The 14069-nt window shown below is 56.2% G+C and overlaps 1 protein-coding gene across 7 annotated transcripts in view; it reads left to right on the top strand.

Moving 5' to 3' along the window:
* NHSL3 (NHS like 3) overlaps window positions 1-13795 on the top strand; it is a 72479-nt gene extending 58684 nt beyond the window's left edge. For 6 of the 7 annotated variants that reach the window (XM_081335336.1, XM_081335335.1, XM_081335337.1 and 3 more), the window contains exons 5-8: window positions 4080-4196; window positions 6113-9118; window positions 9463-9651; window positions 11316-13795. In XM_081335336.1, the coding sequence (XP_081191462.1) occupies window positions 4080-4196; window positions 6113-9118; window positions 9463-9651; window positions 11316-11338 (3335 nt within the window). In that variant the 3' untranslated portion in view covers window positions 11339-13795. The remainder of the gene's footprint in view (window positions 1-4079; window positions 4197-6112; window positions 9119-9462; window positions 9652-11315) is intronic. The other variant, XM_081335340.1, reaches the window with a different exon arrangement.
* Window positions 13796-14069: the final 274 nt, after the last annotated feature.

Genomic DNA, 14069 nt, shown 5'->3' with positions numbered 1-14069 from the left:
GCCGCTGCACTTTGCACCAGTTGAAGCTTCCGAGTGGATCTCAAGGGCAGCCCCATGTAGAGAGCGTTACAGTAGTCTAGGCGAGAGGTCACAAGAGCATGGGTGACTGTACGTAAGGCATCCAGGTCCAGATAAGGCCGTAATTGGCGAACTAGTCGAACCCGGGAGAAGGCCCCCTTGGTCACAGCTCCTATGTGATCTTCCAGGGAGAGCTGCGAGTCTAGGAGGACACCCAGGTTGCGGGCCCTATCAACAGGGGGTAGTAACTTGTCCCCGATGTTAAGGGATGGGATGTTCTGAGTATCCTGGCTTGCCGGTACGTACAGCCATTCAGTCTTGTCCGGGTTGAGTTGGAGCCTGTTCCTCCCCATCCATTCCCGGACCGCTTTCAGGCAGCGGGACATCACGTCGAGGGCATCACTGATGCTGTTTGGAGTTGAGATGAAAAGCTGGGTGTCATCAGCATACTGATGGTACCCTACTCCAAAGCTACGAATGATCTCGCCCAGCGGTTTCATGTAGATGTTGAACAGGAGAGGCGAGAGGACCGACCCCTGAGGGACTCCGCAAGTGAGAGGCCTCGGGGTCGACCTCTGTCCCCCTGCCAGCACCGACTGCGAGCGACCCTGGAGAAAGGAGGAGAACCAACGCAGAACCGTGCCTCCCACTCCCAGTCCCCTGAGGCGTCGCAGCAAGATACCATGGTCGATGGTATCGAAAGCCGCCGAGAGGTCTAATAAGACTAGGACAGAGGAATGGCCCCTGTCCCGGGCTCTCCAGAGATCATTTATCAGAGCGACCAATGCCGTCTCCGTGCTGTAGCCCGGCCTGAAGCCCGATTGGTACGGGTCTAGATAAACCGCTTCATCCAGGATCTGAGGGAGTTGGTGCGCCACCACGCTCTCCACAACCTTCGCAAGGAAGCGAAGATTGGAGACTGGACGAAAGTTATTCAATGAGGATGGGTCCAAGGTGGGCTTCTTGAGGAGAGGTCTCACCACCGCCTCCTTCAAGGCGGTGGGGAAGTGACCCTCACTCAGAGAAGCGGAGATGACCGCCAGGAACCAGCCTCGTGTCCCCTCTCGAGCTGCATATGCCAGCCAGGAAGGGCACGGGTCCAGTAAGCATGTGGAGGAGCTCAACCTCCTCATAATCCTGTCCACTTCCTTAGGAGTCACAGGATCAAATTCCTCCCAGATGACGTCGACAAGACTGTCCATGCCTTGTTCTTCCAGCTCAGCCCAGTTGGAGTCCAGGCCGGTTCGAATCCGAGCAATTTTATCCAGCAGATATTGACCGAATTCCTTGGCTCGACCCTGCAAGGGTTCCTCCCTCACCTCTTGGTTCAGTAGGGAGCGAGTCACCCTGAACAAGGCAGCCGGGCGATTATCTGCGGACGCGATGAGGGTGGAAAAGTAGTTGGATTTTGCCACCCTTATCGCAGCGAGATAAGACCTGGTGAGGATTCTTAATCGCAATCGGTCGGATTCGGATCGACTGGATCTCCAACGGCTCTCTAGGCCCCGTCTCCGACGCTTCATCTCCCGGAGCTCCGCGGTGAACCATGGGGCTCGCTGGGATCTGCGCCGGGTCAGAGGCCGCAAGGGTACAACTCGGTCCAGAGCCTCCGTGGCTGCCTTTTCCTAGGCTTCCACTAAGGCATCCGCCGAGCTGTGAGCAGGGAGTGCATGTGCGTCCCCAAGCGCTGCCTGGAACCTATCAGGGTCCATTAGGCGCCTAGGGCGGTACCATCTGGTTGGCACCGCGCACCCACGGCGGGGGGTGGCAAAGGGGAAGTCTAGCCGCAGGAGGTGATGATCGGTCCATGACAGGGGCGTAACAGTCGTGGCACCCCCACCGATATCATCGCGCCACCGTCCAGACAAGAACACCAAGTCTGGGGTGTGGCCTCTCTCATGAGTCGGTCCAGAAATTATTTGCGACAGGTCCATGGCCGCCATGGAAGCCATGAACTCCCGAGCCAGATAGGACGATCCTCCCAGGGACGGTAGGTTAAAGTCGCCCAAGACCATGAGTTTTGGGAATTCAACCACCAACCCTGAGAGGACATCGAGTAGCTCGGGCAGGGCTGCCGCAGCACGATTAGGTGGTAGGTATGCCAGCAGCAGGCCCAACTGCGCCCCCGGGCCGTATCTCAGTAGGAGAGACTCACACCCGACCATCTGAGGGACGGTGGTCTCTCGCGGGCTAAGGGATTCCCTGATGATAACTGCCACTCCCCCGCCCCTCCCATGGGTCCGAGGCTGGTGCAGCACCTGGAAACCTGGCGGGCAGAGGTCAACCAGAGGGACACCACCCTCTGGGCCCAGCCAGGTTTCCGTGATGCAAGCCAGGTCCGCGTGCTCGCTCTCCACTAGGTCACGAACAAGGTGTGCCTGGAGACTAAAACATATGAAGAACAGTTGCAGGAATTGGGTTTGGCTAGTCTAGAGAAAACAAGGACTGGGGGTGGGGGGAGACATGATAGCAGTCTTCCAATATTTGAAAGGCTGCCACGAGGAGGAGGGGGTCAACTTATTTCCCAAAGCATCAGAAGTCAAGACAAGAAACAACAGATGGAAACTAATCTGGGAGAGAAGCAACCTGGAACTAAGAAGAAACTTCCTAACGATGAGGGCAGCCAACCAGTGGAACAGCTTCCCTCCAGAGGCTGTGGGTGCTCCGTTGCTGGAGGCTTTTAAGAAGAGACTGCACAGCCACTTGTCTGAAATGGTGTAGAGCAGACATGTCGAAATTGCGACGTCACGTGACGTATCGGAGCCTTTTTGCCATTGCCGGCAATGGGGTGGGCGTGGCTTCCGGATGACGCGTCCAGCCCGTGGGCCGGTGGTTTGACACCCCTGGTGTAGTCTCTCCTGCTTGAACAGGGGGTTGGGCTAGAAGACCTCCAAGGTCCCTTCCAGCTCTATTCTGATTGATTGATTAATCTCCTTTACAGCCTGAGTGAGGGTCCTTCTAAGCTCTTGGTCTACCCATTATACAGCTGTGGGCTCTGCTCTCTCTCTCTTTTCTGACCCTTCCCCAGGTAGCCTTCCTTCTTCCCATCTCCCAGGCCCTTTCTCACAACCAGTCCATCTGCAGAAGAAGATCACGAATTGTGTTTCTCTGTTGTCCGGAGAGCAGAGATAATGGTCTCCGGGTACAGAAAGACAGGCTCTGTTTGGAATATAAAGATTGGAAGAGATGTTCAGCCAAGGAACTGCCTACCCAGAGAGTTAGTTGGTGGTCTCCCTTTTTTTGGGGGGGGGAGTTCAACGGGATGGGTAGCCTCTGATCCAGGAATGTTTTAGTTTGATTTCTGCGCTCCCTCACAGCCCCATCATTCTATGGTTGTGGAGACATTTCTGCTCAAGGGGGGCATCTGGTTCAGGCAGGCAGGCAGGCAGGCAGGGTACCATTTGGTCTCCTCCGGTGTGAGAGATTAAAGGGAGATCTGGTAGCATCTTCCAATCCTTGGAGGGCCGCCACAGGAAGGAGGGTGTGGGTTTATTCTCCAAGGCGCCAGAAGGCAGGACGAGAACCAGGGGTGGAAGCTCTTTAAAGCGAGAAGCAACCTGGAACTAAGGAGAAATTTCCTAACATTGAGAACAATTAACCAATAGAATAGCTTGCCTCCTGGAATTGTGGGTGCACCATCACTGGAGTTTTTTCAAGAAGAGACTGCACAGGATGGTATAAGTCTAAGACATTGTAAGCTGGCCAGAATTGGTAAAATGGGCGGCCAATAAATTTAATAAATTAAGAAGGTCCCCTGCCTTCGACAGGGGCTTGGATCAGAAGACCTCCAAGGTCTCTTCTATGATTCTGTGAAATCACAAGAGGAAAAAGTCTGAATTCTTTGCCCCTTTGGATCCAGGTTTTGCAACATTTGCCTTTCACTTTTAAGGAAAGTAAGTGTGGCATGCATCAATTTAGTTTAATTTTACATGTTGGCACAAATACCCTTCGGGGGGGGGACTGCCAATCAATGCTGAGGCTTTGCTGCTGACGTTTGGTGACCATTTTCCTTTCCTTTTGCTTGCTTCCCTCCATTTGTCCTTGCTGCTGGCCGCTTCCAGGCTCCACCTTCCGACCACACGATTCCTTTCCGAAATCATCTGGGAAGGGAGAAAAGCGGCGGAGAGAGCGGAGGACCACAGTCCTGGGGCTGCCCCAACATGTGCAGCAGGAGCTGGGTAAGCTGCTGGCCAGGCTGGACCGGGCAGGGGGAGGGGGAGAGAGCCTGGAGAAGGAGAAGACCCCAAGGCTCCCGGCTCGCTCAGCTGAGGCCGTGGAAGAGGGATCCAGGGCCCCCAACGGCTGGCCTAGCTGAGGCTCTGGGGAAGGGACCTGCCCCCCCCCCCCGAGTCCCAGGGGAGCTGGGATCGCAACAGAGCACCTGGGGTGGGGGATGGTATTACAGGTAGTCCTCAATTTAGGGCCATAATGGAGCCTGCCTGTTACAGACCTGTCATGACAGTCATAAAGCAGGTTGCCAGTGGGACTGGCCTTTTTAGTGGCTCTTGTTATGCAAACCAATAGTTCACAGCGGGCCAATTTTGCCGAAGACCAGAAGTAAATGCCATTTTTGGCAAAAACATCTTGAAACGTAAGTGACCACTGGATGATGTCAGTGGCTATAAGTGCAGGCCAGTTGCCAAGTGCACAAAATACGGTCATGCGACTTTGGGGAGGCTGCAGCTGGCTGTCAGAACTTCAGAATTGGGTCGTGAGTACCCTGAAGCCCTGTCTTAATTTTGACTGGTCACTAAGAGGACCGCTGTTAGTTTCCCAGAGGAGAAACAGCTTTGATCAGCCGTCCTCGGACATCGGTTCTGGGAAGCCCCCTCGGGCCAGACAGCATCTCCCTGAAGCTGAGCTGACTTTCATTACCAGGGCCTGAATCTCGGCTGCTCAGGGGGTCTTGGCAGATGCTGCCATTTTTGCTGGCTTTTCAGGCGCGCAACTTTTACGTACTGGCCATTAGAGTTACCACTTTAGTATAGATGTTGCTTTAAGCATCATTCATTTGGAAGAAGTTCTCTTCATTGCAGAATATAAATTTCATAATGAAAGCAATGGAAAGTTCTGGACTTGTTCTACTGCAAAATTGCATCTAAGTTGTGCTGTAGCAGTTTTTTTTCTCCAGATTTTTCTTTAAGGCAAGCCTAAACGTCAACCCCATTTTGTGGGCCTTTGTCCTTGTTGGCTTTCCAGTGAGATGCCTGCTGTTTGACCCTTCCCTGCCCCCTTTGATGGTTTGGACCGGATCTTTTCCAAGGGCCCGTCAGATTGCATGGTGGCCAGAACAGCCACACTGGGGTGGGTGGTGGCTTTGCACAGAGAATGCTTGTCACAACTAAATTGGGGCCGAGTGGATTGTGGTTCAGCTTGTCATAGAAACTCAGCCCCTTTCTAGGCATGTGATATGAACCAGGCCATTGTTTTATGCCAGTCTGACTACCTTGGGAATAATGTTACCCAACAGCCCTTGTATTTCGAGTATTGTGTGGACCAGACAGTTAGTTGGTCCTGAGGATATGTTCATCCTCGCATCGTGGCAGGGCACTCCTGGAAGGTTGGAGATGTTTTGGAGATTGTGTCACAGAGTTCCCCTTTGGGCTTAGTTGTGCATAATCAGGGCCGGATTCTCACGTCACACTGAGCCAAAGCCAAAAGCACAGCCTGCAACTTTTATGGCTGGGTTCATGCAACAGGCATAGAGCTGTGGTGGTGCAGTGGTTAGAATGCAGCATTGCAGGCAAATTCTGCATTCCACTGCTAGCAGTTCGATCCTGACAGGCTCAAGGTTGACTCAGCCATCCTTCCTTCCGAGGTTGGTAAAATGAGGACCCAGATTGTTGGGGGCAAATAGGCTGACTCTGTAAACCGCTTAGAGAGGGCTGTGAAGTGCTATGAAGCGGCATATAAGTCTAAGTGCTCTTGCTATGCCAGGCCTAGACCAGCTGTGATATTGGAACTGGCGTGGGTTCCTCCAATGTTGAGCGAGAGGGCCAGCAGAGCATTTGTGGGATGGAGGTCCAGCCTTGGCCCAGTCATTCCTTCTTCAGTTCTGTCTTCGGTTGGTGCCCATTTGTCTTTCTGCCCACAGGCCTGAGCAACGGGCGTGACTCCACGAAACGTCCCGGCAGCATTGCCGTCAGAGCTGGCCCGACACCGCAGCCCCTGGTGAATGGCAGCCAGTTGCCCGGCCCTGCCATCCAGATCCCCACTGTCGATGGGAAGCCGCTTGCCACCGCCCTTCCCAAGGAGGGGGCCCACGTCTCCCTGCAAGCCTTGGAGGCCCGTTCCTCAGAGGCTGCCCTCCAACAGCACATCAGCCGCCTCTACTATGACGACTCGGTGCTGGGCCACAAGACGGCAGCCAAACTGTCTCCTGTGGCCAGGCCCAAGTCCCTGGCTGTTCCCTGGATGACCACCCAGCCCAATTCTCCCGAGCTGTTGAGCCCGGTCATGTCCATCTCGCCACAGGGCACCTACCTCTCCAAGATTATTCCCAACGCCATCTTGCCACCCATGGTGGATGTCATTGCTCTGTCCTGCAACCGGGTGCGCACCCTCAGCCGCTGCAGCCTGGCCACCGCCAGCCCGGCCCTCTCGGTGCGCTCCACAGGTCACTTCCCCGCTGCCCCCCGCAGCCGTGAGCACTCCTCCTCCAGTGACAACTGGAGCCACTCGCAGTCCACTGAGACCATCGTCTCCAACGCATCCACCATCTCCTCCCGCGGGGGCCCCAGCGGCCAGAAGGATGAGGCCAGGCCAAGTGGTAGGGACCCCCCTGACTGGCTCGCTTCTGCCAGCCCTGCCAGTTCCAGACCAGCCAGAGCTGCCCCGGCTTCTCCCAGCTTGCTGGGGGTGCAGCTAGCAGGGAGCAGCGGGAGAGCCTCGCCCACTTACAGCACCAGCAGCATAGCCGAGGGCTCGGACGATGCAAGCGTGCGCAGTGACCGCTCCTCGAGCCGGAGTCTCTCACTCCGGAAGATGAAGGTGGCCCCTTTGCCCCCCCGGAGGACCTACTCCTTGCACCAGAAGGCCCAGCAGCTGGAAGCCGAAGGGGCGCCCCGAGGAACTGGGCTGCCTCCCAAGCCGGAGCGGAGGCCCCACCGGGAAGGTGCCCAGTGCCCCAGCCTGGCCAACGAGGACGACGTCTTCTCCCCCGTCGGCTTGGGTGGGACCAGCAGCCTGCAGTCCAGCAGTCTGGCCTGCTCACCAGATCTCTCTGCCCGGAGCCCAGGGAGGGTCAGCCAGCTGCGGGAGACTGACGGGAGCGAGGCCCAGGAGCCCGGTTCTCCCCATCGCTTCGGCCGCACCATGTCTCCCTCGAGCGGCTACTCCAGCCAGAGCGGCACCCCCACACTGCACCCCAAAAGCCCCCTCTGCCACGCCGTGTCCCCGGGGAAGAAGAGGCCACAGCCAAAGAAGCCGGAGCGCATCTGCTCCCTACAGTCCCCGGGACCCTCGCTCTCCTCCTCCTCCCTGACCTCCCTCTCCTCCTTGGCCTCCGACCCTGCGCCCCCTGAAGGGACGGCCCCGCCCACCACCGGCTCCCTCCTGGCCTCTCCTGGTGCCCCACGTTATGTGGACCGCTTTGTGATCCCTCCCCATCCAAAAGTCCCGGCTCCCTTCTCCCCACCCCCCAGCGAGCCAAAGAGCAAGGAAGGGACGGTGGCCCCTTTGCCCCCTGGCAGCCAAGCCCCCAAGCAGCCCGGCCCTCTCACCAAGGAGGGCTCACCCCCACCATCCCCTCCACCAGCATACCACCCCCCTCCGCCCCCTGTGAAGAAGGCCGAGCCGAGGCCTGAGGCCCCTGGAGCTGCGCTGGTTCCCTCCGAGGCTGAGCTGGGGGCTTCCACAGACCCCCTATGGCTCCCTCCGCCCCCGCCCCTGCTGGACGAGCAGGATCTGTCCATGGCTGACTTCCCTCCGCCAGACGAGGCCTGCTTCCTGCTGCCTCCCCCCCCCTTGCAGACGGAGTCTGGGGAAGCCCCCTCTTTGGAGGCAGGGGCCCCTCCTGATCCCCAAACAGCCAACCCTGCAGGGCGGGAAGACGGAACGCCTCCCTCCTTCCCCACGGTGCTGCCCGCAAACTTCCTGCAGCCAGGAATTCTGCCCCTGCCGCCCCCAAGCACAGAGCCGTGTCCTCTTCCCAATGTTTCTCCAAGTGGAGAACTGTCCGGCTCTCAGCTGGGCTCCAGGCCCCCCGCCGCCTCAGGGCTTGTGGTGCCCTCCAGCATCCCCCCCCAGATTAAGAAGCCGCCCGCCAGCTCCCAGCCCGACCTCAAGAAGGAGCCTGCTACACGCAACAAGGCCCCCTCGGTGCCCAAGGAGGATGCCAGCCTGCCCATCGTTACACCCTCCCTGCTGCAGATGGTCCGCCTGCGCTCCGTTGACGTGGAGGCCCACGGCCCTGGGATCAGCCCAGCCAGGGTGTCCGTGACCCCCACGGAGTCCAGCAGAGCAAACATGGCCACAAATGGGAAGGTGGCCCCCTCAGCCCCCCAGAAGCCTCTCCGCAAGTCCCTGTCCTTGAGGTGTGGGCAGCCTGCTTCGAAAGAGGGGCTTAACCCCCTGCACGAGGCTGTGCGCCTGAAGGCCTCCACCTTAACTTCCAGGGAAGCCACGAGTCTCGGAATGGCTGAGAGGAAGACCGGGAGCCGGGCGGCGCTGCCAGGCACCCCGGCTAGCAACGGTCCGGTGTCCCCACTCCACAAATCCCCTGCCTCCACCGCCAGCTTCATCTTTGCCAAGAGCCCCAAAAAGCTGGTCATGGAAACCGCATCCTCGTCGGAGGCCCAGGCCAGCCTGCAGAAAAACCTAGTGGCCGAATTGATGACTGTCTCCAGCCAGCGATCCACAGCGGCCTTAGGGCTTCATCTGCAGGGCTCAGCCAAGCCCCAGAAGATCCCCCCTCCCATCGCCAAGAAGCCTTCTGTTGGGCCGGGGCGCAGGCTCTCCCCCCAAAGCCCAAAGCCCTCCGGAGCCGAGGAGCCAGCGCTCGAGGAGAGGACTAAGACGGTGGGCTCCGCCTTGGAGTCTGGCAATGGCAGCCCCCCAGCTGGGCCTGACAAGCAGTTGCGGAGGAGCCCCACAGGACAAGGTGAGCGGCTGGCAGACCCACGGTCCCATGGGGTGCCCTTCCTGTTGCAGGGGAGCTGCGGGGGGTTTGGGTGGAGCAAGAAGTCCAAGACCTTTTCCGGGGGTTTGCGGTAGTGGGACTTCTGTTTCTGAAGCTGGCTTTTATAGGGCAATTTTGCTGCACCCCTTGAAACTTGCTGCCAAAGAGGACTTGGGAAGCCTGGTGGAGCCTCCTCACAATTTGGAGGGGACACCATCAGGAGTTGCCAAGGGGGTAGGTTGGTTGGGAAAACATCCTGCAATAAGGCAGTGGCAGACCCTCTTATCTGCCAAAAAAAATGTTGGTTTGTCTGTTACGCATCACAGGAGTCAGCACCCCCTCCCCCCAATTCAGACCCCTGACCAAGGATGTCTGCAGAGTCAGGTTGGGGTCTGGGTACAGAGAAGAGACCAAGGAGAAGGTCACCTTCCTTGGACTCATTTGCCACTCAGCCGGGAAGCCAAGGGGACTGTACATCCAGACCAAGAACAACCCAAAATGGCTGTCGAAAGAGGGTAAGCAGATGGTTCTGCAGCCCATAATAAGCGCAGTCCACCCATTGTCCCTCCCCATGAATGTCTAAGTCCCACATGCTCTGCTGTACTGTGGCTTGGTTCAAGCACGGTACGCCTGCTCGGGCATAAGGACTGAAGTCGAATACTTAACCCATTGTAGCATCCCTGCGGGATTCACATGGAGTCCAAAGAAGCCACTTTGGGGCTTGGCGCAGTAACCAAACCGCTTTTAGCAGAGCAGACACAGACTGAGGTCGGCATCCAGGTCTGTGAATGGGACTCAGGGGCTCAAGATTTTTTCCCCATGGCCACAGAAATCAGAATCGGTGTAGAACTGGAAGGGATCTTCTTTTAGTCCAGCCCCCTGCTCAAGCAGGAGACCCACGACCATTTCAGACAGGTGTCTGTCCAGTCTCTTCTTAAAACCTCCAGTGATGGAGCGCCCAGAACGTCTGAAGGCAACTTCTGTTCCACTGCTTCGTTATCTCACTGCAAGAAGTTTCTCCTTAACTCCAGGTCGGTTCTCTCTTTGATTAGTTTCCACCCATTGTTTCTTATCCTGCCTTCAGGTGGTTTGGAAAATAATTTGACCCCCTCTTCTTTGTGGCAACCCCTCAAATACTGGAATGCTGCTATCATGCCCCATCCCCCGGTCCTTTTCTCTAGACTAGCCAAACCCAAATCCTGCAACTATGTTTTAGTCTCCGGACCTTTCTTTAATCATCTTAGTTGCTCTTCCCTGCACTTTTTTTTTCAAGTCTCAACATTTTTTTTTTGTAATGTGGTGACCAAAACTGAATGCGGTATTCCAGGGGTGGCCTTACTGAGGATTTATAAAGCACTACTAATGCTTCATGTGCTTTTGATTCGATGCCTTTGTTTATACAGCCAAGGATTTTATTAGCTTTTTTTGGCGGCTGCTGCTGCTGCACACTGCTGGCTTGTGTTTAAGTGATCGTCCCACAGTTAAAGTTGCAGCTCTTAGACTTTGTTTCAACAGAGGTGGTTCAAAGTTGTGATGGCACTGAACAAGTAGTCTTTACGACCGGTCCTCAAAGTTCTGATGGTTGCAGTGTCCTGCAGCGATGCAATTGCTTTTCACAATCTTCCCCAAGCAAAGTTAATGGAATTGCCAAGAGGAAGTCTCAAGTTGTGACAGTAATCGGGGATTGCCTGAACTGCCGTCACTAAGCAACCTAATCACACAAGGATGCGCTTAGAGATGGAAGTTTCCATCTCAATTGCCCTCATTAAGCAGGGCAAAACCCTTCTGATGATAAAATCTGAAGAACAGTGGGACATCTGCCTGTGGGGGCGGGCGTCTTCCGTCTCCAGACGGCAACCTTTCCTGGGTGGTTTGATTGATTTTCCTGCCCATTGCAGAGGGGTCCCTTCCTAGCTCTCAGAGTGGTTTGCAGATGAGCCTAAAGCGCCTTGCAGGCACCACCCAGTTTGAATCTGCTCACAGCTGCTATTTGCTCTGGGCCATCACGGCCCCCACCCTGGTGCCCACCAGCTGCCAGGCTTACGTGAGATGGGCAGTGATATCAGTCAGTCATAACAGTAACAAAAGTTGGGAGGGCACAGGCTCGGCCTCTTGAATTCGGCTGCAGAATCTCGTGCCGTTTTTGGGAAGTGAAAGTAACGCGACTCTCTTTTTGCAGATGGAAAACAGGAGGTGGTGTGAAGGAGGACCCTGCAAGGGACATTTGCCCGTTCAAGATGCAGGGATTGAAAAAGAAAATTACTCTCAGGGACCTCTTAGGGCCGGAAGAGGAGCTTCGGTGGTGGCGCTGGAGAAAAGAACGCCAACGTGCAGCCTTCGTCTGCCGGGGCCTCGACATTTATGCAGCCAGGAGGTTGGCTTGGAAGTCCTCAGCAGCGCGGCTCTCTTTTGCACCTGGGGACAAAGGGCCGCATCCCTTCCCGCTCTTCAGTCTCTCCCCGGACTCAAACCTCGTGTAGGTCTTGCTTGGTTTGGTGATGCTGAACCCCCCCACCCCCCCATTTGGTGTGAGAAAACAGTTTAAGGTAGCATAAGATGAGGAGAACTCAGCATCTGCCAGGAAGATGGTCAAAACTGGAGCAGCTTGTTGCAGTTCACCCCCCAGATGCCTTTTTAATGGGTTGCGTTGTCTGCTGCCATTCAGTGTGCATTTGGGGAGTGGGGGGGAGAGAAAACGGCCTGCGCTTGCACACCCATGTGGCATGGAAGCACTTTCTCAGCGGGACGTGAGGAGGACGGCCATTGCGGGAAATCCCTGCTCAGTCTTCCCGGGCAGTCTTGGGTCCCAGGAGAGGCCCTGCTGGTGGTTTTGCTCTGGACTCCTGTGGGCAGATTCTGGCTGTTGCAAAGAAGCTGATTCCTGCACCTGCTAAAAGCACAAATGGCAGCCTGGAAGATGGTGCAACTGCCAAAAGACACCTTTTTTCCCAGTCTCTCTTCACCTGTGCCATGAGCGCTACCTTAGGGAAGCCCCCTCCCCCAATGGGAGTGGGGGAATCTCTGAGCTTTCTTGCAATGGACACGAGTAGTTAGCAGGCGCCTGACACAACATCGACAGGGCTCAGCGAGCCCGGGCAACTGTCTAGAACACAGGTCTGCAACCCGCGGCTCCGGAGCCGCATGCGGCTCTTTCATGCCATGTGCAGTCCAAAAAGAAAAAAGCGGGACTAAAAAAGTTCAACCCATCAATTCAAATATGCAGGGTAGGTGCATATCTCGCCTTGGCTCCACTCTTCAGTCAAACCCTGTTCTGCACATGCGCGCATGTACGCACATGCGCACACATTTTTTGCGGCTCCCAGTTTTTCCTTTTGTGAGGGAACCGGTTCCGAGTGGCTCTTTCACTGTTTCAGGTTGCTGACCCCTGCCCTAGAATGCAGCTGTTCACTGCCAAAAGAGCAAAAAAGCCACTGAGTTTTGCACCAAGACATTCCAGTCCGGTCATGAGAAAAAGAGGATCCACTGGAAAATTGGGTAGGGGAGACTTTCCTTCTCCCCCTCCCGCCAAGAAGTCCAAGTGATAGCCTCAGGGGCGCCTGTTTGTGGTGAATTTGCCCATTCCTTGCCAATGGGCCCAGGCAGATGCAGAGTAATTGGATCCGATTTATAGCCCTTCTTTGGGGCGGCTGGAGCTGGGTGTGTAGAGAAGCAGCTCTTGCTAGAAGCGGGGGGGGGGGGGCAAATTCCATCCTTGGCTGAAGGGAAAGTCTGGACCCAGAAACACTCGGCGGTGTGACTCGGGGTGTCCCGATCCGGCCCTTAGGGTCTCCTCTCCCCCACCTGGCGTGGCCAGCAGTGGCTCATCCCAGAGGTCTTTGTGGTACCCAGAATGTGGTGAGGGCAGCCCCCGGCATCTCGGGAGCCCTCCAGTGCCCAGAGCCCTTGCAACGCCCACGTCTAGCCGCCTGGCTGGGAAGATGGGAGCGCTCAGGCAGAGGCAGCTGCGGACAAGGGTGGTTTTGTGGTCTCCTGCCAGAAGTGCAAGGAAAGGGCTGGGCGTAGTTAACAATGCTAAGTACCTATTATCTCCATCAATAGTGGACCTGGTTGGAGAAGTTAGCAAATGGCGCTGACGACCCTCTGCAGAAGGGCGAAGGGGGAGCTGGGACCGGGGCCCTCCTGCCTTCCTAAACAACCACGCGTGCCTGCAGTGGCAGATGTTCTTCCCAGGTCTGTGGGAGGCTTGCTACCATCCTCAAGGAGATCAGGGTTTTAAGTTTGCACCAGAGGTCCGGCTGGACACCACTAGTGCACATCCGGGCCTCTGTTCTCCAGCCCATGTGCAAAGAGCAGGGGCCTCAGCAGGGGGGAGAAGGCAGAGAAGGTGGTTGCAGCGCCATCTTGACGGGGGTGGCTCTGGAGAGCCAGCAGGGGAGGCGCTCACGACTGCAAAGGAGACCCAAAAGCTCTGCCTGGTTGTCCCTCCCCCTCCCAATTTCCCTCCCCCCCCTTTTACTCTTCTCTTCTTTGGACGGCTGGCAGCTGCTCTCCACACCTTGGAAAACTTTGGAGCCTGTTGATTTGATTTCCACTATGGTAGAGAAAGAGAAGGGTTCCTTTTTTTGTATTTAAAAAAAAGGTCAATTGTTTTAAAAAAGATGAATGTGCATTTGTAAAAGGACTGATTAAAAGCTTGCTTGCGGACTCTTCTTTCCTGTGATATGAGGAGGGGGAGACGGAGGGCAGGTTGGCTGCCCCGGATGGTGAGAAGGGAAGCGTGGGTGCCAGGGCCCACGAGAGGCCAGCACCATCAGGCCGCAAGGGTGGGGATTATGGTACAAATTCTGCCTTCTAAAAATCCACTGCATGCGCGAGACCTGCAGAAGGGCAGGGCCTCAGTTGTGTGGTTGGGAAATGGGCTCAAGCAGCCCCTCCAGGCCTGGTGAGCTTGCTTCCGGCTCCTTTGAAGGAG

The sequence above is a fragment of the Vipera berus genome (genome assembly GCF_964194415.1).
Source record: "Vipera berus genome assembly, chromosome: 9".
Taxonomy (NCBI): domain Eukaryota; kingdom Metazoa; phylum Chordata; class Lepidosauria; order Squamata; family Viperidae; genus Vipera; species Vipera berus.
The sequence above is the reverse complement of the archived record's forward strand: the minus strand, read 5'-3'. Positions and strand labels throughout refer to the sequence as shown.